Consider the following 24233-nt stretch of genomic DNA (forward strand, 5'->3'; position numbering starts at 1 on the left):
GCCATGGGGACGAGACTCACCTTTAGCACTGCCTTTCACCCTCAAATTGATGGACAATCGGAGAGGACCATCCAAACCTTGGAAGATATGTTGAGGGCCTGTGTCATTGACTTTACAGGAAGCTGGGATGACCATTTACCCCTGATTGAGTTTTCTAATAATAATAGCTTCCAAGCCAATATTCAGATGGCACCATATGAAGCCCTATATGGAAGGAAATGCAAGTCACCCATCTGTTGGGACGAGGTTGGTGAAAGAAAGCTTTTAGGAAAAAAAATTATCCAGGTAACGACAGATAAGATAGCATTAATTCGTGAAAGGCTCAGGACAGCTCAGAGTCGGAAAAAGAGTTATGGCGATAACCGACGGAGAGATCTTGAATTTGAGGAAGGTGATCGAGTTTTCCTAAAAATCTCACCAATAAAAGGCATTATGAGATTCGGCAAGGAAGGAAAGTTGAGCCCACGTTACATCAGACCATTAAAATCCTGGAAAGAATCGGAGGTGTCGCTTATAGACTTGCCTTACCATCCGAATTGGCAAACGTCCATAATGTCTTCCATGTATCATCACTACGAAAATATCAGCCCGACCCATCCCATATATTGAAATATGAACCTTTACCGATCAGGAAGGACCTATCCTTCATTGAGCAGCCAATTTTGATACTTGATAGAAGGGTACAAGTGTTGCGCAACAAGGAGATTCCTTTTGGTCCGTATATTATGGCAGTACCATTCAAGAGAGGAGTCGACTTGGGAACGAGAAGACGATATCAGGGAAGAATATCCCTATCTTTTTCAGTAATCAGGTACACAAATTTAGAGGACTAAATTTCTTTAAGGGGGGAAGAATGTAACAATCCTAAACTTTAAAAGAAAAAAAAAAAAAACAAAAATAAATAATTCTTTATAGTGTGATGGTCCATATAAGTATTATGGTCCTTAGGGACCATTACCACTTTTGTTGACTTTTTCCCTTCATTACCACGTCCTTTAATTGACGTGGTGCTTAAATGTTTCATGTTTAATAATATCGTCACACCTCATGTATGAGGTGGACTTAATAAATAATATAATAATATATCTTAAGAATTTAAATTCGGAGAGGTGAGGACTCCCACCCTAGAAAACTTTTGAGATCTTTCTCTCTCCAGTGGAAACGCAGTGAGCTCTTTCTAGCCGAATTTTTATCAGAAGCTCCCACTCAAATATTATAGGTAAGTGACTTCATTATCTTGAAAAATAATCCGTTCGTTTTAAAAATAAAATGAATTAATTATTTCTGCTTATTATCATGAATTTTAGGTGCGATAAATTTTATGCGCAAGCGACCTCATTATTTTGAAAAATAATATTTTAATAAAAGTGTGATATTTTATCTATGTTAGAAATTTTAAATGCTGTAAATTCTTAGAAATACATTTATTTATTTTCTTGTCTATTGTTAGAAAATTTTAGATACTGTAAAATTATTAGAAATAAATGTGATATTTCTGTTTTAGTAAAATTGTGAGATTTCTTTCTACTGTTTTTGAATATTTAGACATTGTAAATTTCATGTGCAAATGACTGCCTTATTATTTGAAAACTGATATTTTTGCAATTGATTATAGCATTGTCTGTGAAATGTTCATTTGCGAATTGACATCCCATAAATTGTGATAATTCTGTATTCTTGAATTTCTATATGAGTTTTTCTATACATATTAGAATGGCAATTATGCTAGAATATCTTTACGAACTACTACCTTTCTAAATTTGAGCCCAAAATATTTGACTGCTTATTTTTTAAATGTTATTGAAAGTGACTGTTATTAATGGTTTCAGTGAAATTCATATTAATAATTTCAGTGATATGTTGAGTGCATGATATTGTTGCTTTAAGTAGGCAAGTGGACTCATCCGGTTCACCGGTGAGGTATAAGTGGACCTATCCCGTACGCCGGTAGGGATTAAGTTGACTCATCCGGTACGTCAGTGAGGTATAAGTGGACCTGCAGGGATTAAGTAGACCTATCTGGGACGCCGATAGAGATTAAGTTGACCCATCAGAATGCTGATGGGGTATATAGGTGACCTACTTGGGACGCCAGTAGGGTAATATGTGAAATCCTTTGAATTATGCACTGCCGTTAAAATATTATATGCATTTCAATTATTCGGATTGTACTTAATTATGCATTTTTTAAAGTGAAACTGTTAATGCATTACTGTTAATAGATCTCCTTTTTGAAAATATTGATATCTTTCAATCATGATTATTTTTAGGATTATGATGATCACTTACTAAGTAGCCAAACTCATCAAACTATGGTAAACATTTTTTTCAGGATAACTGCGGTTTCATTTTGAGTGCTTGTCAAGATCAACTCTGGAAGATATTGTAGTTGTGATTAAACTTTCTTTTGTTACTTTGTAAGAAATCGCCATTGTAAATTTGTCCTAAAAAGATATGTATATATGTTTTGATTGTCACATCTTAGGAATATCTGTATTGTAAATTCTTGAGGCGTGACAACCTTGGTCCGCGCTGCATGACCTTAAACTGCACAGCCTTGGTCAGTGTTGTATGACCTTTAACTGCATAGCATTGGTCTAGATGCACGACCTTAAATGGCACGGTCCAAACTATACGACCATAAATTGTAGCAATGGTCTAGCTGCACGACCTAAACTGCACGGTCCAAGCTATATGACTTTAAACTATAGTACACATCCTAGCTGCATGATGTTAAAAGGCTCAACACCACAGTCCAAACTATACGACCATAAACTGTAGCGGAGGCCTAGTTGCATGACCATAAAATGCATGGTCTTAGTTGCATGACTTCAAACTGCATCACCATGGTCCAAGCTATATGACCCGAAACCATAATGCACATCTTGGTCGCATGACGATAAACTGCTATGCACAAGTCCATGAGGCATGACCTTAAACTTGCCCCCACATACGCGCACATACCTTTTACGTGCATTTTCACGCACGTCTTCCCTAACCGACACATTCGTGTAAGTTGACCACCTTCATTACCTCCCCAGTGAGTGTATTCATTTCATAATCCTTCATCATTCCCCAGTGAGTTTCACCCGCGCTCACAAAACAGCGAACAATCCAGCCACCCATACTCGTCATAAGCTAGTGGGTCGCCACGTTTAACTTGCCATTCATACATCATCCATTTTTCATAGGTAGCCTCGTGCCATCTCCCCAAAGTGAGCTAAAACCACCACCATACTCACTCCATAGTCTCCACAGACTTCCTTTCATCACCATCACGGTCCAGCTGTACGACCTTAAACTAGAGTGCACGTCCTGACTGCATGATGTTAAAAGGCTTCGCGCATGTCTCGAAGGCATAACCTTAAACACGCATTCACAAAAAATAACGGGCATGGTGTATACCTGGACAAGGGAATGTCATGAGTAAAAATGACGAACGGGCATGGTCACAAAACCATGAGTAAAAGAGTTCCATGAAAATAAAAAACCCGGGCACAGTGAAAACCCAAAAGGGCACCGTGAGTAAAAATTGAAGAATAAAGGTAGACATGGCCGAAAGGTCATGGGTAAAAGAACCCCAAATAAAAGGAAGTTGGTAAAAACTATCTCTACAATGCCGCTTCCCAAGTTCAAGTGAAAATTCGCAAAGGTCGCTTGGACTAATAAACAGGTTGATGCAGTGTTGACCTCAATAAACGACTTCAGCCCACATTCAAAAGAAAAATCCTTGGTGTCACAATACCAGGACCCAAAAAATAAGAGCTTCAAGGAAAAGATTTCGACAGTCTGAGCCCAATTGCAAATAGGACTCGAAGGCAAAAGATTCACCAAGAAAGAAAGACAAGTCTCATGAAGAAGAGCATCGTTCCCAGGAGGTTACGAAACACACTCCTAGATGTCCGGGATGACTTGAAAAGGCTAAGTCACCCACGAATTTGGATCCTCTATGTAACGACCTGCCAGCAGTAGGTAGGGATTATACCCAAAGCTGGTCACATTGATAAACTAAGGTACCCTACACGTCAAGGAACCAGCCATGACTTTGGACCTGCCATGTAACGACCTGCTAGCAGTGGGTAGGGGCTATACCCAAAGCTGGTCACCTCGATAAACTAAGGTACCCTACCCGCCAAAGAATAACTGGTGCACGACGCAAACAAGCGCCGACAAAAGGCTCTTCAGCAAACCATCCAGAATAAACAAGGAAATCATTCTAACAAACTAAAAGATGCCCCAAGAAGGCTAAGTCAGCCATGACTTTGGACTTGCTATGTAACGATCTGCTAGCAGTGGGTAGGGGTTATACCCAAAGCTGGTCACCTCGATAAACTGAGGGCATGACGCAGACGAGCGCCAAATAAAGGCTCTTTTGTTGTCTATCCAAGACAAAGAAACCCATATCAAATGGGAATAATGCCCTTCGACAAGGTACTCAATTTCCAGATGGGACTGATTCTAACTGACGAGGTTCGTACAAAATCCTCAGCTTCAGAATCACAAACAGTTCACACGAGGGTGAGGACTTCGATAAGATCCCTCAAGAAGGTCTCTTCTCCCCCTAAAGTCTCCACCGACGGACCTACGAACAATGCATCCCTACGTCTGAGCATCCTAGTTACATCATTGCGTATGAATTGTGATGGATTTTGATAAATCTTGATGAAAATGTTTGAGACAACCATAATGTATTTACTGATATTTGTGATTTTGCAAACTCAGTAGAATTATGCATTTTGTTCCAACCATGGTGATTTGTGCTGGGTTTTTCTCCTTCCATGATAATATCATATTCTTTTGAGAAGATAGTGGATACTGGATAATAATATGGTTGGAAACATGGTGCTTTTCTATTCTGTGCTTTTCTAGACTAAATTAGGCAACACTCTAGGAAATAAACTTTGACAATAGATTGGTATTAGTGGCTTCTTATAATGTTTGGTGACTGATTACTTAAAATGTTTCTTATTATTGGGATATTTGTTTTAGGAAAACTTACGCAATGCCTATAGGAAAAAATAAATAGTAATTTTGCCTATGCTCATCACTGTCCAAAGTTCATCGTACGGTCACAGTTATCTAGTAGTGTTTCATTTTTCATTTTTCATTTTTTTTTCTACAAATCAGAATGAAATGAAATTTAGAACATAAGTTCATAAATAATAGAAGAATCTAATAAATAAAACAAATCATTCATAATATATATTAACCAAAATACCCCTGAAAATTTATGGGGGTATTTTAGTTAATTTATATTGTATGAAATAGTATTTCATATTTTTTTTAGGTGCACCTCACTAAGATATACACACGCTCCAAATTTCAGATCATTCCGATTTATAAAAAAAATTAAAATTGAAATACAATTGAACAATCGTAACCATGCGATGAACTTTAGACGGTGATGAGCATAGGTGAAATCACTGTTCATTTTCGCCTATAGGCATTGGGAAGACTTTTTAAAAGTTTTAATTATTTTGCAGCTTATTTTTTTCGGTGTTTCAAAAAGCGCTACATAGCACCTAAGAGGTCGGGGGTTCAGGCCACCCAGCGCCTAGGCAGGTATAGTAGATTTTTTTTTTTTTCTCTCTCTAAAATAGGCTCTAACTAAAACCCACAATTTTGCACCTTTAGCATTAAAAAAATGAGCCAAAAATACCCTCAACCATGGGAATTTCTTCTCCTGGGTGCATTTATGCTCCTGGGCGAAGCGGCCCCCTGAGCATTTCTGCCCCTAAACGGAGCGAGTTCCTGAGCACCCAAAGATATCCGCTTTTTTTGGACGCTTATGCCAGAGCGATGCACCCGGCCGCCCAGGCCCAGAACCACCTCACGGTCGTCCACATGTTAGGCGATGCGCTTTTGAAACACTTTTTTTTTTTTTTCTAGGTAATCAAGGATGAGTAGTAAGGGGAGGATATTGGAGGTTATGGACTTATGGTGCTTCTATGGCTAAGAAGGCTCGACGTCAATCTATGATAAATGCTCTTCTTGATGATCCAATTCTCACTTATGTGAATTCTTGGGGATGTGCTTACAACTCACATTTCTATTGAAGTACAAAGTTTATATAGAGCCGAGGCTCTCAACAATCAAATTAGAGTTCACCTTAAAAATTGCATTAGAAGAGGTTGTTTTGATGTTCAAATATCCTCAAATTGATCATCTCAACATCAAGATTCATGGATATGAGAAAAAATTGGATATCTCAACATCAAGATGCATGAATATGAGCAAAAATTGAATTTCTACGTTTTAAAATAGTGCATCTTGTAACATATTTTTTAACCTTCAATTTTCAAGTTTTTATAGATCTTTTCGTTCTAGGCTATTTTATAAATTTTAAATTTCATAATTAAAAATAAAAAAATATTTTAAAACTATCCCAAACATTTCCATTATTGAAACCGCTATTTGAAGACTGAAGAGGAATCGCTGGGATCAGTTTTTAGAGAGACAGAGACAGGAGCGCCCACAAAATACTTGAACAACTTTGTCTCCTCGAGGAGAGAGACAGTTACAGGGGCGCCACAAAGTACTTGAAACAAATTTGGCTCCTCGAGGATCCTGCTTTTTCATGGAATCGTCCTCCAATATCTCTCATGGGTAATCTATTTCTTTTCTTTTTTCTTTAATATTGATATCTATATGTTTGGTTAATTCATCATTGGCAAAGAGCTTGAAAATTCGTTGCTTTAATGGTTGAAATTCGCTTAACATGGGTGATTGAAGAGGGAGAAAGAACAAGGGACCCCCTTTCAAGTTCTTGGTACCCCTCATTTATGCTCCCGTTCTTCCTCTCAGTGAGTTTACTCTCTCTCTCTCTCTCTCTCTCTCTCTCTCTCTCTCTCTCTCTCTCATTTGTGCATTCTGTACAGTCAGGATTGGTTTTCGGAGGAATCCTGTGTTAAGGGATCGATTATTCACTGCGGTATTGGCAGGGGGTTTCCTGCATGGGTTTTACTTAGTGTATCCTTCCATTGTTGTCTCTGTAATTTTTTTTTGGCTTATGCAAATTGGATTATTGGGTATTAACCATTGAGCCATGATCTTTTTGCTGTTTTGTCTCTTAATACAAATCGCATTTAATGAATTTTAGGTTACATTTAGATTTTGGTTTCGTTTCTCTGTGTGCTAAATAATTCATACTCCAGTTTCATATGAAATAATTTCTCTCAGTTATTTATGAATGTTAGACGTTTTTTACTTGTATCTTGCCTCCTGCCTTTAGTGAAAATTTCATTTTGACATAGAGAAAGGAGGATTATATAGTACTCACAAAGGATTGTCCTTTCATAGCTCATATAATTGAGGTGTTGTTGCAACCCCCCTGTATGTTTTGCCCAATGTTTTTTCACATCCTTGCATATTACTCTCATTTTTGTTACACTTAGCGTCACACTATGCTTATTGGTGCTATGTACCTTTGTTTCAACTGATATGGGTGTTAGATTGAACACTTACTTTTATCTTTTGGATTAAGAACTTGTTTTGTCCTTCTTTTTATTGTGTGCTTTTTGAGCTGTAAACTACTTCCTTTGAATTGCTCCACGGTCATATGCTTGACATAGTAAGAGGTAATTTCAAACTCTTAGCAAAAGTACACCAAGTGGGTGAAAATGCAGGGGTGCGTCATAGAAGCAATAGACTAAGAGCTGATTTTCTTTAGTTGAAATTCTTGAGACTTGTATGCCAGGCATACTATCAATTTGTTGATTTAAGGGATAATCTTGGGATGGCCAGACCTTGTGTCATTATTACATGATTTTGATTTTGGAGATCTATGGGATTTCTTATAGGAGAATCAAAGAACTAATTGGAATTTGGGTTGTTTCTTGGGCGTGGTGGTACTTCAAAGAGGATAGGCATTGAGAAGTTGGTGTTGGCCTTGTGTGGTTAGCATGAGATTGTAGCATTATGCCTCAACCTAGTTATAAGACATTTCCAGGCCATTTTAAGCTTCATGTTTTTGTAGACTTGCTTCAAGATCAATCGTTTATTATAAAATCATGGCCATGGGTTTCCATATATGAAATTGGTACACTGTTTCTGATATGGAACTTCAAAAATTTGAAGGACATGAAATTTTCATACATGTGGACGTGTTGGCTTCAAGCCAAGTCCAGTTTTGCCACTCATAGGGTGAAGCTTGCTGTAACATAGTTATTGGGATGTGATATACATATTTAATTGAATGCTCTAGAATTGTCTTTAATTTGAATGGAGTTATCTTCCACCTTCAGTTCTGCCGCCACCATGTTATCATGCAAGATGCACATCATGATCCACGTTAGTGACATGAAACCTAAAATTCGGGTCATGCTTCTGCTCCCAGTTTGTGATCTCTCTGTGGCTCTAAACATTATCTCCTGGCACTTTCTACCCTCCCTCTTTTCCTTCCATGCATCATTAGTACGAGATCCTATGAACCATTTTGATTCATGAATTGTATCATGATATCATTGTCTATACCTTTGCATTTGAGAGAGGTTCTAGGTTTTGTTCTTCGTGTTCAACATGGATTTCCTAGGAGTTTATCTTCTCTATAGTGATCTAGAAGGTTTTCCATGAATCACCTTGGAGGATTTTGGCTTGGATGTTGCTTTTCAGTTTGATTGATTGCTTAGGTATTTACACCTTTTGTGGTCATCCTGTATGGACTTTCTTGTGTCACCTTCCTACATGATTTCATCATATGGATGCCAGTGATGTTGATCAATTGATGTATTCCATTGATTGTGAGTTGAAATATGAGCAATTCCCTAGACAACCACTGAGTCTTTATCTTGTCCATTGAGTTTGTCCTGAGGAAGTTCATTGACCTACATTCCATACCTTCACATATGTAAGGGAGACTACTGGAGCAGACATAATATAAAATCGTCGATTACTTTTATACTTGTTTAAGTGTCAGCTGCTCCCCAGCTGATGATAGTTTGACTTTCACTTACTAGTTATGTACAGTAATCTTATTGCCTAATCAATAGAGGATTTTGATTTATGAATTCCCACAAATCAAGGAAGCACCAAAGTATGAATTTGTGATTGTGTTGTATAGCAAGTGAACTACAATAGAATCATAAGATGGCTTGGTGGCAGTGTACTAGAATAATTCCGTTCTCCTAACGTATTCACTGTCCCATACATTCCTATATTTCAAGAGAACAGCTGGCTTTGTGTCTCTCTTGCTGTAATGTCTAGCTCATCGTTTTACATACACCACTCAATCGCAAGAAGACAGAGAGGGAGAGAGAGTTTGAGAGTTTTGGGGGAGATCAAGATAGATGATGTCCCTGGGGTGCAGACAAATGCGGTCTCCTTCTTGCAAATAGACAGTGACGCTCCCCGCGAGAGTCACTTAATTTTTCTTTTTGTATAGCTTACATCTTTGAGAATTTTGGTGAAGGCGAAGATCTTCGTGCAAAGAAAAAATGGTGCTCCAGAATAGTGACTTGTTCTTTTGTTGAGGGCTTTTCCCTTGATCTTTGACAAGTTTGAGTTCCTTCTTCTCTCACATGCTCACACATGAAGCTAGAAACAGAGGGGTGCATTACTTTTCACAAAAACAAAAAAGTTTGATCTCTCGATAGTTTGCACAATTCTATGTCTCTTTTGTTCTTATAAATAAGTACTACAATACTTTTCCTCCATTCATTTGGTATTTTCTTTGTTCTCAACACTTTGTTGAATAGTTTGGTCAGCCAATCAATGCGGATCTCCCCTATGCACTTCCAAACCATGTACTCCGTAGAGGTTTGAAGAAGCTTTCCGGAAACCCTAATTCCTTCGAGTCGAATCGAATAAGTAACTCTGTTGAAACAGGGCAATAGAAAGGGGATTTGACCAAGAGGTGTGTAGTTTAATGGCTTTATCACTGTAAAAGTGGTTTCACCGAAGAGCAAAAGGCCAGAAGAAGTTGAATCAGAGAAGCAGTAAGAGAATTTTGGAAATCCCAGTGGAGAAACAAGGAAAGAGCCCCACTGTTAAGCCCATCATGCTAGTGGTTATTGGGGCATTTGTGGGGCTGCTAAAGCCCGAGAAAATGCTGCCTAGAACAATGGAGTATTGGGTTGAATCCCCTAAAGAAGTGTTCTCAAAAGCCAAGTTTCCTTCGCTTGTTGATGCATCGTCATAGGCCCAAGCAAAATGGCAAATCTTCTTTTTATCACAGGTGGTGGGTACAGGAAAGTCTCTGGTTTTGTTTTTGCAGGTTTCAGAGTTGCAAAGAACAGGGGAGGAAGAGGAGGATTTCAATGGATGGAAGGTGGGGTGATTAGCTAATTTTGACATTTTGAGGAGGGGAGCCCACAGTTAAGGGGACAACGAAGCCTGCTTGGTGACTTTTTAACTGGGAGTTTAGTGGGAGGGGAGAGAGGACGGATTTTCTTGGCAAGGAGGGGTCAAGCTATGGGTTTTGGGGAGGAGGAAGAGAGAGAATGAGGGCTGAGATCCAGGGAGCCTTGAATCAACCGAATTGTTCAGGGCAAGAGAGAGAAAGAGAGAGAGAGAGAGAGAGAGAGAGAGAGAGAGAGGCTGGGGGGATATACGGCATGAGAGAGAGAGAGAGAGAGAGGTTTAGGGGAGAGAGGGCATGAGAGAGGGCGTGAGAGAGGTATCAGTGGGAAAGAGGGTGTATGAGAGAGAGAGAGAGAGAGAAGAGATAAACGGTAGCTGGGAAACAAAGAGGGTGGGTTGGAATGGGTTTAGGTAATTTGTGTTGGGCTGCAAATGGTCATAAACAACAAAGGTCGTGGGTTAAAAGGCTTTAGGGGGTGAAATTAAATTTTTTGGGATAGTTTGATGCTGCAAGATATTTCTAACAATTGAGGGATATTGGTATACTGTTTACTAGTTTAGAGTGTATGATGATATTTTCCCTAAAATGTTTACATTTACTTACAAAAAGAAAAGCTTGGTAGTGGAGGGTGACACATTCAACTTCACCAGATGGACCCATTAAGGATCCTCTTTCACTTGGTGGTGTGGGGTTATTTCAAGGAGATTCATGATCTTGCAGTCACTTCCTAATAGATTTCAATATGTTTTTGAAAAGGAAAATGTCCAAGCTGATATGCTTTCCCAGAGGGTGCATCTTTGATCTCTGTTGAAATGGAACTAGTTGCTCCTTTCTTCCTCTCATACTTCCTGGATCCCCAAATGTGCCTCAGTTTCTCCTATGGATGCAACTTTATATATACTCTCCTTCATCAAACATTTGATGTATGCTCTTTAATATTCAATGACATTGTGAATCTTAGTTTAAGAAACAGGTATGTGAGACCCACCCATGCTTGTAGATGAGTGGGGGATGGATTTTTGGTGACAGACCTGCTCAATGACTTTAGATGGAGAACTATGCAAGTTATAGCTGTTGTGGAATTAGGATCCTCCACTTCTAAGTTTCGTAAGGATCTTTTAATCTTTTGTTGTGCATGTGTCTCTTACACGTGTTCCGATTTGGTCCCACCTATTACGCTCCAGAATAGCATGCTCCGTTGATGCCAATGAATTAGGTCTATCATTAGTAAACATGCTATGAAATGCTTGTGTTTGGTAATTTTCACCCTTTTTTTCTTCTTAAGGCTGCCTTTTAGGATAATTAAAAAAAAAAATTCTACTCTCAAATACCAGCTATTTTCTAATTGTTGCTCTCTTTTAAAGAGGCATTTAAGCTTCATCTTGAAGTCTTAAAGGGGCTCTAAATTTGTACCCTTTCAAATCCAAGTTTTTTACTTTTGCGAATCAAATTGATTGTTAATTGCTGCGACGTTATGTAGAAAGGGTTTCAGACTTAGCTTCTAGGCATCCTCATATCAACTTTTGCATTCTGAAATTTCCCATGCGAGGGACTTGTTTCCCATGATCTCTGAGATGTACTCTCTGTTAGTACTTGGTAGCGGTTTTTGGGCTTTTTTTTTTTCATTGTGTGTTGTAAGTTAAGATTGGTTAGACCCCTGCTTAGGTTCCAGGTCTCAGATTGTTTTGTAGGGTAATGTGTTGACTCAGTGTTCTTCCCCACTCAAGTTGCTTCTTTAGGTTGAGATGTATGGCCGAGAAAAGTAGGATCCCTTAGATCCATGAGCCTAGACCCAGGATGGTATCCCAACTATAAGTTCCTGGTTGCCAATGGGTATAGTTTGCTCACATTTGTATGCTGAACCAAAGGGAAATCCTATGTTGTGGTTCTCCTAATTTCAAAGATGGAAACATTATCAATGCTCACCCATATGTCTAAAAACATGTTGAGAAGCCCATTGGTTCAATTGTCAACAGAGAAAAACATGAAGAAGTTTAAAATTACTGGATACCATTGTCATTAAGTGAAAAAGAGGTTACCAATGCTGCCATCATCATCAAATGAAAAAGAGGTTACCCACTAAATGATGTGTATTTTAGCCGTAGAGTTGGCATATCGTTTGTATCATTTGTGAATGATGAAGGCTATTTGGTTATTTCCTATATTTGGAGTATTAAAACACGAGGCTGCATCGAAAAATAGTTTTTCAGCATATTGAGGATGCATGACCACTCTACTCTCTATCTCTTTCTATGATGTTGTGCTTTGCATTAGAAGATTATCCAATTGATCATCCTGACCTATGGATGTAGGAAAATGTTGTTTTGATTTTAGAAGATTCTCCAATTGACCATCACGACTTTATATGTATGGGTATGAAAGAAAAATGGATTTTAAGTCTGAAAAAGTGCATCTTGTATCACATTATCTAGATCATACATTTTCAAGTGCTTGAACATATTCTTGATTCACATTGTCTTTTTGAACTTCAAATTTTGTAATTAGGGATAAAAAATAGATTTTTGAGTCATCGTAAAGTTTTCGGCATAAGAACTATATCTTTTGAAAGAGTTTAAAGGTGCACCTTAAGGTGAACACCTTTTATATATATATATATATGATTTTATTGTTTTCTTGGCTCTTCCCTTTTAGCTGTGTTTGTACCTGAAAACTTTCCAGGAATATTGTTCATAGGGAAAATATTTGGCCGGACTGGAATAGCAACCGCTCTCCCCCATTTTAGGGGCTTTATGCGTCCGCTCTCCCTCAATTTTGTCACGCATTCCTCTTAAGATTGTTGCGAAAATAATTTGGAAGAAGATTGAACGGATTTCTCTCTCTATTTCGAGAGACAATGGTAAATAAGGGACATCTATTTCAGAAAGAAAAATGGTATTAAACCGAGGTCCTAGGGAGATTTGTTTTAACGCAATTTTCATAGATGGTGTTCCTAATATTTGAAGGGTGCAGTTTGTATAGAGCCGAGGCTCTAAACAATCAAAGTAAAACACACCTTCAAATATTGTTGAGAAATGTTGTTTCAATATTGAAAATTTTTGTGATAGCCTTAAATGTATTTTTTTTTTTAATTATAAAATTATAAAGCTTAAAAAATAGTGTAGATCAAGTCGATATATAAAACTTGAAAATCTTGAAAATTGATGGTCCAAAAATGCATTACGTGATGCACTATTTTCAAAACTTGAAATCCAATTTTTTTTTTTAATGTACATGCATCTTAATGTCGAGATGATCAATTTGAGGATATTAATCGAAATTTTTGAGGTGGGCTCTAATTTGATTGTTTAGAGCCTTGGCTCTATATAAACTTTGTCCATATTTAAATATATTTAAATATCTTTTGCTTATGCCCTACTTTTTGAGAGCGTGGCTTGTATATTAATTTTATCTTTCTCTATACAAGCAATTGAGTTTAAATTTTGGGTGTTCATGCTCTCGATCATCACGCACCTAAAAATATTATCAGACGAAAGACCTAAATATCGTTACAAGTTTTAAGGTTAGTTTGGTCATTTTTTTAAAAATAAATTTTATATATATTTTTTTATGGAGGCATGATTGTAAGAAGTGTGGATGCTTGAAATCTCTCTTACTTCATTGTATAGAAGAGTTTAAAGTTTAAATAGATTGTATTTAAATTTTATGGGGGCATGATTGTAAGAAGTATTGATGCTTGAAATCTCTCTTAATTCATTGTATAGAAGAGTTTAAAATTTAAATACATGATGTGAAGTGTAAAATATGGAATATTTTGAATCTGCCAACATATAGAGGAAATTTACAGAAATTTCCCTTTGTTTAGCGTTGAATTTTGTAAAGTGCAGCATCATCATCTCATTGTCCTTGATTTTGAGTTCTTAAAGTTAAAGATTTATCCGCCCTTATCATTTCTGAAAGTACTCTTTGCTTTTTTTGGGGCTTGTTCGTTGGGGTGAATATATTAACGTTATCTGTGATGAATTTGGGGCAAAGCAAATGTCCCTTAAGGTGGCGGACTGGTATAGCCGTCTGCCATTTCCCTTGTTTGTTTATGAGCGTGTCGGATATTTGGACGCGGTGGCTTCTCGGTCCATCTCTTTCAGAGACTGTAGCACCGTCCTGTTTGATAATAGGAAGTGCTATGCAAAATTTGGAACGTGCGGCATTTTCTTAAATAAAAAATAACATTGGAAAGTGCATGTTCTATGGTGACCATGGAACCGTGGGATCCACTTTCTTAGAAGGCGTAATTTCCAAAAGCACAAGCGCAAGCACGTCTTCCCAAATTCACACATGCCGTACATGATTCATTTATGGGTATGCTTATTGGTTTTTTATATTTTTGGGTATACTTGTGCATTATCTTATTCCTTTTCCTTGACAAACAACTCAAACCAGAACTGATGTTTATGATGTTGAGAGTAAGTGACGAAACTTATGGCGACTACCGTCAAACACTATACTGGTTAATGAGGCCCAAGATTCCTTTTAACTTCCTTGATCTTCTTCAGCTTGTCATCCATTGTTGCGTAATGCAACAAGTTTCCTTTATTTTTCGTAGTAATGCAATATTATTGTTTTAAGTAGAAATTATTGAACCACTATTTGCTTTATAATGCATCGACTTTTTTATTTTGTTGTTTGCTTTATGACACACATCTCCTTGTTATGGAGTTAAGAACAATGGGATTTTTGAAATATTAAGTGGGCTTAATTGTGATAATGAGAGAAATTACAACATAATAAGAAAGAAGTGAAGAAAAAGTGGAGGAGGAGAAAGGAACAAATGGGAAACTGATTAAGCGCTAGGCCAAAGTTCCTTAAGGGGAAAAGTTTATATGGAATCTAGGTTCTAAACAATCAAATTAGAGCCTACCTCAAAACTTTCACTAGAAGATGTTGTTTTGATGTCTAAATATCATCAAATTGATCATCTCAACATCAAGATGCATGGACGTGAGAAAAAAAAATGAATTTCAAGTTTTGGGAATAGTGTATCTTGTTACGTATTTTTGTATTGTCAATGTTTCAAGCTTTTATATATATCTCCTCGATCTACACTATTTTTTAAGTTTTACTAAAGATGAAAATATATTTTAAGGTTATCAGGAAACTTTCAAGTATTGAAACCATATTTCTTGACACTCTTTAAAGGTGGGCTCTAATTTGATTGTTTAGAGCCTCAAACGGCACCATTCGTTAAAAAGTCGGCAATATTATTGAAATCTCTAAACACGTGAGCTAAGTGCTCTTCTATGTAGGGGTGGCAATGTACTTAGACCTGACTTGGGACTTGTCGGGTATGCCCGAACGGGTCTAGGTATGGGTCCAACATTTGGACCCGATGGGTTGGGTTTGGGTCCAAAACTTGGACCCAAACACTCTTCGGGTTTGGGTTCGGGTTTGGGTTCGGTTGGACCCGACTTATACTCGTAAACTGTTGAAGATAAAATACTTCAAGCGCTTGGGTGTATTAAGAATCGTATATAATAAAAATTCATAATCATCTTTAACTATTAAATGACAAATAAGACGGCTTGAAATTTAATGGTGCGTTGTGACCTTGTTGCCAACAATTTGGGTATATTAGGGTAAAGAAATGGCAAAACAAAAAAAAGAAGCTCATAGTGAGGGTGGCAATGGACCTGACTTGATTCAAGACCTGACGAGATAGACCCGAGACCCGATGGGTATGAGTATGGGTCCAACTTTTGGACTTGGACTTGAATACATTCGGGTTTGAGTCCGATTCTAGCCCGACCCATACCCGACCCATTGCCACCCCTACTTCTCTCCCTTGGGAATTATACGGTTTGAATTGTGTGGGTGTGTGCTCTCTTGTGGCTCGATTATGTCTAAAATAAAGCGAATATAGACTAGAGATACAACAGAATAACTCAGTAAGTCAAAATACGTGTTGAATTCTTATAACGAGAAATAATCTCATTTTCCATAAAAATATTATCTCAAATAAGCTTACTTCTCAAGAAAGCAACCTTCTTAGGGTCAATGATGTTCTCAAGGACAACTCTAAACCGATTAAATATTATTTTGTTGATAATTTTATAGAGAACATTACACAAACCAATTGGTCTAAAATCCTTCAAAACAGATAGGGCATCCACCTTAGGAATCAAACAAATGAAAGTAGAATTAATTTGCTTTAAAAGCTTACCTTTGATGAAGAAATCCTTGAGAGCCTTGTAAATATCTTTATTAATGATTTCCCAAGCGAATTTTTAACATTGCACTGAAAAACCATCCGGTCCTAGAGCACTCTTGGTTTGCATGTCCCAGATAGTAGCCTTATCTCTTCCATAGTGACAAGTTCAACCAATTTTACCGTCATATCTGATAATGTTATGGGCATTTACGATGGAGATTAGGAGGAATTTCCTCTTTTGTTTTCTGGATCTAAGAACAATCAATGGAGACTAGTATGGATATTATCCTAATTGAAACAATCAATGGCAAGTGTAATGTTAAAATTTGAGCATGAGCTAGTGAAGTCTTGCTTTGAGAAGTGGGAGGACTATCTTTTGGGATATATCCTGTGACGTAGACTGGAATGGATGTATATGAAATGGATGTTATAAAAGATGTGGAGGTTGAAGATCGAACTTGAAATTTTTTCTATGAGAGATGGGTTTTGATTTTTCAATTCAAATCAAAAAAAGAAATGAAAATAGCTCGTATTGGTGGCCCTTGGTTTGCAAACAAGAAATCCTTAGTTCTACGGAAGGGGACCCCTTAGTCCAACGTTCTAGATGCAAGAGGGAGAACCGAGAATGAAAATTAAACCAAGCCCTGTAGTAACTTTATGGGATCCAAAATGCCATGTGTATTCACCTCTCTTTCTAGTATTTTTTTTATTTAAAGAGGCTTTAAATTTGTGAAAAATTAATTAGCAATTTTTTATAAGAAAAGTCGGAAGGAAAAAAAAATTTGGGTTGGGGCTAGATTGGGCCCGGCCAAGCCCAATAGGCCTAACTGGCCTTTCAACTTTTTGTCCTTTAAGAAAAGTCCCCAGAGAAATTTTAACCTAAAAAAAAAATTGGGCCGGGCCAGGCCCAATGGGCATAATGGCCTCACAGTCCGAGCTGGGCCCTTTGTTCGAGCTATACCGGGCTGTGCTTGATTTATGTGTAAAATTTTGGGCCTTATCGGTCCGGTCTAGCCCCGGCTTATTTTCGGGCAGGGCCTTGTCGGGCATGGCAGAAACAAGATTCGCGTTTCGGAGCCTCGGACCAGGCAGGGCACTGTCCATTGGCAGCCCTAATCCCAGCTCTCTTTTATCTCGTTTTTTCCTATTATTTTGCTTCATATTTTTTAGCCCGGCCGTGCTCATCCCTCTTCTTTCTTGTTTTTTCTCTTATTTTAAATTTTTTTTTTCTTTTTCCAGCCCAGCCAATCCCTAACAGGGCAAGCGCTGACCCTGGGCCGGCACTATGGGGAGAAGGGCCGGTCCAAGGAGAAGCCTAATCTCCATATTCGACAACTTTCAAATAGCTTGTGAATCAAATATTCCAAAACTTCTCCATATTAACAATTCCAGTTTCCAAACACACTAAACCCCTATATTAGGAAGAATATCAAGCTTTCGATAACCAAACTTATTCCTACTCGATCTAAGAGGACGAGAGTTTTTAAGTTTAGCGTATACTGTACATCTAGTCTCTCGTTCAAGAAACCTAGTCTGACTTTTTTAGAAAAATATTTAAATTTTGGGAATTATATGAATTATTAGATGATTATTTTCAAAAATAAAAACGTTATCTTCAAAAGAAAGATTTGAATTTGGAGTTTCTCTCAAAAAATTGGACGGTTTCTATTCAATTTTGAGACTTTTTTTTTTTAATGCAATTAGAAAAATTACTTTTATTATTAAAATCAGCCTATTGCTTGAAGATATTAGATCGCCAAATTTTGGGGCCCTAAAATTAATTTTATATTGAGATTTACATGAGGGAGTAAATAGACAGTATGATCCTATTAGAGTAGGAAAATCTTTTGGGAAAGTATCACAAATATACTTTAATTTTCGTCTATTCAAACCTCAATTTTTATAAACCCCACCCATGTTATACCTACCATAAAAACCTTATACGGCATTTTAATTTCTGTAAAAACCCACCCATCTTATGCTACCCTCGAAATGCCGTAAACCATTCATCTCTTTAATTCTTTTTATGTTTTTCGTCCATTCAAACCTCAATTTTTATAAACCCCACCCATGTTATCCCTACCGTAAAAACCTTATACGGCATTTTAATTTCCGTAAAAACCCATCCATCTTATGCTACCCTCGAAATGCCGTAAACCATTCATCTCTTTAATTCTTTTTATGTTTATCTATTCTTTCTCTCTTTAATTGTTTTTAATAATAATCTCTTTCATCTCTCTAATGCTTTTTATGTTTATCTCTTCTTTTACTCTCTAATTCTGGTTAATACTCTTCTTTCTCTCTAATGCTTGGTTAGTACTCTTCTTTCTCTCTAATGCTTGGTTAGTACTCTTCTTTCTCTCTCTAATGCTTGTTATGTTTATCTCTTTTTTCACTCTCTAATTCTTGTTAATACTCTTGGTTCTCTCTCTAATTTTGTTTCTTTTCTTTCTCTCTCTAAATATTTTCTCTCTTGAACTCTCTTTTAATCTCTACTTCATCAACTCAACAAACTCTAATTTTGTTTCTTTTCTTTGTCTCTCTAAATCTTTTCTTTCTCTAACTCTCTTTTTATCTCTAGTTACTTCATCAACTCAACAAACATGATTCCAATATAATACAAATCAGACTCTATCTAATTTTTATAGGAGATGTGGTTGAAGGGAGTCTTTATAAGGGCGGAGAAGGTATGCAGAGGTTGTTATCCAAATATTAGAAAGAAAAAGAAAAGATAAAAATAAAAAGAATTAGAGATAAGAAAGAGGTAAATATAAATAAAATTAATTTTTATGGTACTTAAAATGCCATTTAATTTTACGGTACTTTAAGTACGGTAATTGCCTTAATGCTTATTTTGATAAAAAAAAGCTGAAAATTAAACAAAAGAGGTGTGCACGATTGAAAGTTGAAATTTTTTTTTAAAGAGTAAAGATCCTATAGGACCTTCCCCCACTTACATATGTAAGACCGCAACGGATCCCCATTAAAATTGATATGTATTCCATCACATGGATGTATATGCTAAATTTAATAGTGATCATTTGATATCCTACATAATTGAGTGAGAGAAAGATATATAACATCATTTCTCTTTGTTTTAAATAGACCATAATATTTGTGATGACCCAAACAAAACTTATTTTTCGTATTGGGGAATGGCATCCGGTTCTGGTGCTTCCTTTCGGTACGAGACCCATCACGGCAGGCGCCAAAGGCCGTGCAAGCGAAGGGAGCACTTAACCGTTGGACACATGGCGTATTCTTATTGGACTTCATCCCAACGAACGCCGGCTGGGGAGTTGCGACGCTCAAGGAAGCAACGAACAAAACGTATCCACTGCTCGCTCAATTGAGCCTTTGAAGAAATAAATGTCCGAGGAAAAGAATCACAAGGAAATTAAATAAACCATCTTTTTTAAGGAACAAAAAATGACTTTCGCATATTTCTAGTAAAAATTCCACCCAACGTTTCTTATTTGGTTGTGTACCCAGTCTTCTGCATTAATGTGATTGTAGCCCTCTTTGCAAATGCGCTTCAAGTCCTGGCAATTTCAGATCTCGATTGCTGATTTGATGGGAATCGAATTGATTTCGAAATGATAAGAATGTTAGCCCGATTCTTGCATTAAAACCCCCGGTTATGTATTTGTTTGTTTTCTTAAAAGTTTATCTAGAATTTTCTTTGCTCTTCTCAAATTTTCTATCTTATAAATCCCAATGTTAATTTTTGTTTTACTTTATATTTTTCAGATCATTGATATAGACTAATTCAGACCCAATCTAGATTATCGATCTAACAATCCAACACAGATCTATAGGTAAATGATTAGACCCACTGATCTGAATTTTGAAATATCTTGGATATTACAAAAATCCACCTTTTGGATTGCTTCATGACTAGGATAATTAAAATCAAGAAAATCAAAATCATGGAAATAAGACCTATTTTTCCATGATTTTATTTCCACACCAAAACCTATTTTTTTGAATTTCCAAAGCCTATGGATGTCACTCATTGGCTCCCTCAACCCGAAACATAGGGAACATGTGCTAAGCATGAAAATTTTAGAGAAAGAAAGTACCTAAATTTTTTTAAAGAAAGAAACTATCTCAAAAAATTTAGAAAGAAAAACTATCTCAAATTTTAACTCTTAGATAGAGAAAGTATGTTAAAATTTTAGAGAACGTGTATGTTAAAATTTTAGAGAGAAAAATGGGAAAGGTTTTTATGCTTCTCCTACAGCATAGAAGTTCTATCATCCCCCTACCATCTAGCCGTCCAATTTTGATCAAGAGAGCCACTCACCGTTTGCTCTTATATCCGACGTCTCAAAATATTTTGTTTCTAGTTTTTTTTTATATAAATTGAATGAATATGAAATTTGGTACGTGTCATTTTCTCATTGGGGTGCACCTATAAAAAATATTAAAAAATAATTTTTTGATAAAATATAATGACCACAATATCCCTTGAAACTTTCATGGGTATTTTGATCATTTTATTTTATTTAAAATATATTTTTTTATATTTTTCACTAGTGCGAGTTTAATAGAGGAACGTCCAAATTTTGGTGTCAAAATAGTTTATAAAAAATAAAATAGTGTAAAGACGTGACATTGTGATTGAGATAATCTTAACCCTCCATCAGAATGGATAAGGGGGAGGATAGAACTTCTATGTTGTAATGAAAACATAAAAAGCTTGCCCAAAAGAAAGTACCAAAAAATTTTAGGGAGATAAATTATTTCAAATTTTAAGTTTTAGAGAGAAACTATCATATTTTAGAAAGAAAAACTATCTCAAAATTTTAAAGAGAGAAATTATTTCAAAAAATTTAGAGAGAAACAATATCAAATTTTAATTTTTAAAGAGAACTATATCAAATTTTAGAGAGAGTACCTAAAATCTTTAGAGATAGAATAATCTCAAAAATTTTAGAGAGAGCAACACTATCAAATCTTAAGTTTTAGAGAGAGAAAGTATTATTAAAATTGTAGAGAGAGAAAGTATTCTTAAACTTTTAGAGAGAAACTATTATAAATTCTAAAAAGAGAAATTACAAAAAAAATTAGAGAAAGAAATATCCCAAGTTTTTTAGAGAGAGAAACTATCTTGAATTTTGAGTTTTAGAGAAAAACTATATCAAAATTTGAGTTCTAGAGAGAGAAATTTTTTTAAAATTTTAGAGATAGAAATTACATCAAATTTTAGAGAGATAAATTACCTAAAAAAACGAATAGATAGAAACTATCTTAAAAATTTTGATAGAGAGAAACTATCACAAATTTATGTTTTAGAAAGGGAAAGTATCTTAAAATTTTAGAAAGATAAACTATATCGAATTTTAGATAGAGAAAGTACATGAAATTTTTAGAGAGAGAAAGTATCTCAAAATTTTAACTTTAGAAAGAGAAAGTATATCAAATTTTAGAAGAGACACTATATCAAATTTTAAAGAGAAACAATTTTAAAGAGAGAAACTATTTCAAACTTGGAAGTTTTAGATCGAGAAAGCCTCTTAAAATTTAAGAGAATAATTATATCAAATTTTAGAGGAAGAATGTACATAAAAATATTTAGAAAGAGAAACTATCACAAAAATTTTAGAGAGAAATTATCCTAAATTTTAACTTTAGAGAGAGAAAGTATCTTAAAATTTGAGAGAAAAACTGTCATACTTTAGAGAGATAAACTACTTAAAAATATTTAGAGAGAGATATTATCTCAAAATTATTAAAGAGTGGAACTACCTCAAGTTTTGAGTTTTAGAGAGAGAGAGTATTTGAAAATTTTAGAAAGATAGATTGTATTAAAATATAGAGAGAGAATGCACCTAAAAGTTTTAGAGAGAGAAACTATCTCAAAATTATTAGAAAAACAATTTCAAAATTTTAAGTTTGGGATAGGAAGTATATTAAATTTTAAAGAGAGAAACCATATCAAATTTTAGAGAGAGAAACTATCTCAAAATTTTTATAAACACACTATTCCAAATTTTGAGTTCTAAAGAGAGAAAGTATATTAAACTTTTAGAGAGAGAAATAGTATCAAGTTTTGTTACCAAACAATAGACATGTAAGTGATTGCAAAGAATTCATGAATTTTGTATAGTTTATCCAAACAAGAGATTTGAGGAATCCATAACAAAAATCCTTGCTATTGAAAAACCAAAGATTTCATTGGATTTCAAATATCTGATATTCCTAATTTCCTCCATTTCAAACAAGCCTCAAAAGATTTTCATTCTTCCATGGCCTTTGTGGCAAAAATTTGGGTTATATTCTCCAATAAAAAATGAATTGGATCTATGCTCTTGATATGTCCCTCATGAGCCTCATATAGACCGTTGATTCATTTGCCTCGTCAATTTTTCTCTTTTTTGCCCGAAAAATGAAAGGGTCCACATTTTGTATCGTAGATATGCGTCATGCATTGAGAACATGTGAACCGTCCCTATCATGTAACCAGAGCCATTAACACTAGTTAAATGTATGTCCCAACTTGAGTCACAAATGTTGTATCTAAACTAGCAAAAAGAATGGATGGTACATACTTATCCCTATGGTAAACTATATAATTAGTGGACTACAAGGATACCACTTTTTGATGGACCATCGGACAATTAGTAGATGGATGATTGAATGGTGATTGAGAGAGGGGAACTGCTCTTCCCATCATTTTACATTTGATGATTGGATTGACAAACTTAGAACTGTAGTGTTCCATAGCCCATGGACTAACTTTTTCCAACCCTTAATCAAGCATTCCGGCTGCATCTAGACACCCAATTCATATTGTACCATCCTGTATATATAGCACATCTAGCCCGACGCCTAGTCCAAGGGGGTAATCACCAATGTTCGATACCAGTCGTCTTAAGAATCACCTGTGTAGATAGGGGGCAAACATCAATGCTTGATATTAGTCTTTTAAGAAATGCAGATTGGATAGAGTTCAATATTATTGAGTAAGAATTGACCTCTGCCAGAAATTCGGGAGATTTTGTCAGTAGAATCAACGATCAGTTAAACCAATTGGGTGTATCCCATCTAATTTAAAAATTTAAACATTTTTTGTATTTGAATTTGAATGTTCAATTATCTTTTGACCCTAGAGAATTAGAGTTGATTTGGATCAAAATCAACAGTGCGGGGGTCCGATCCTACACGTACCCAAACACCGAATGATACAAACCTGTCTCATTATTCATCTAGACGAGCTAGGCACGTAACGTGTCACCCACCCTTGGAAAAAAATAAAAATACTCCACAATATAACAAAAAAATAAAAATTATCAAGTCCATTTTGAAATAGGGAAATCTTTTTATGTTCCCCATATAACATAGAAGTTCTATCTTCCCCCTTATCCAACTGTTCATTTTTGAATGGAGGGCTAAGATTGTCTCAATCACAATGTCACGTCTCTATACTGTTTTATGTTTAATTTTTTTTTCTATGAACTTTTTTGACACCAAATTTTGGACATCCATTCTTCTATTAAACTCGCACTAATTAAAAATGTAAAAACAATATTTTCAATAAAATAAAATAACTAAAATACCCTTCAAAGATTTAAGGGGTATTTTGGTCATTATTTTTTATCAAAAATTTATTGTTAATATTTTTTATAGGTGCGCCCCAATGAGAAGATGGCACATGCAAAATTTCATATTCAAAAAAATTGTATTAAAAAAATTAAAAATAAAATACATTGAAACATCGGATCTAAGATCAAACGGTGAGTGGCTCTCTTGATAAAAAATGGATGGCTG

General features: G+C 35.8%; 1 protein-coding gene across 1 annotated transcript; it reads left to right on the forward strand.

Annotated features, from left to right (window-relative positions):
* The first annotated feature begins 6429 nt into the window (after positions 1-6429).
* On the forward strand, positions 6430-14929 carry LOC105420458 (SH3/FCH domain protein). Its single transcript, XM_011624119.3, has 4 exons — positions 6430-6606; positions 6733-6803; positions 6879-6969; positions 14696-14929. The coding sequence occupies exons 1-4, from the start codon at positions 6578-6580 to the stop codon at positions 14724-14726; spliced, it is 222 nt and encodes a 73-aa protein (XP_011622421.1). The 5' UTR covers positions 6430-6577; the 3' UTR covers positions 14727-14929.
* The last annotated feature ends 9304 nt before the right edge of the window (positions 14930-24233 follow it).

Source organism: Amborella trichopoda, chromosome 5 (assembly GCF_054954075.1).
Source record: "Amborella trichopoda isolate Santa Cruz 75 chromosome 5, AtrichopodaSantaCruz75HAP2 v2.0, whole genome shotgun sequence".
NCBI classification, from domain to species: domain Eukaryota; kingdom Viridiplantae; phylum Streptophyta; class Magnoliopsida; order Amborellales; family Amborellaceae; genus Amborella; species Amborella trichopoda.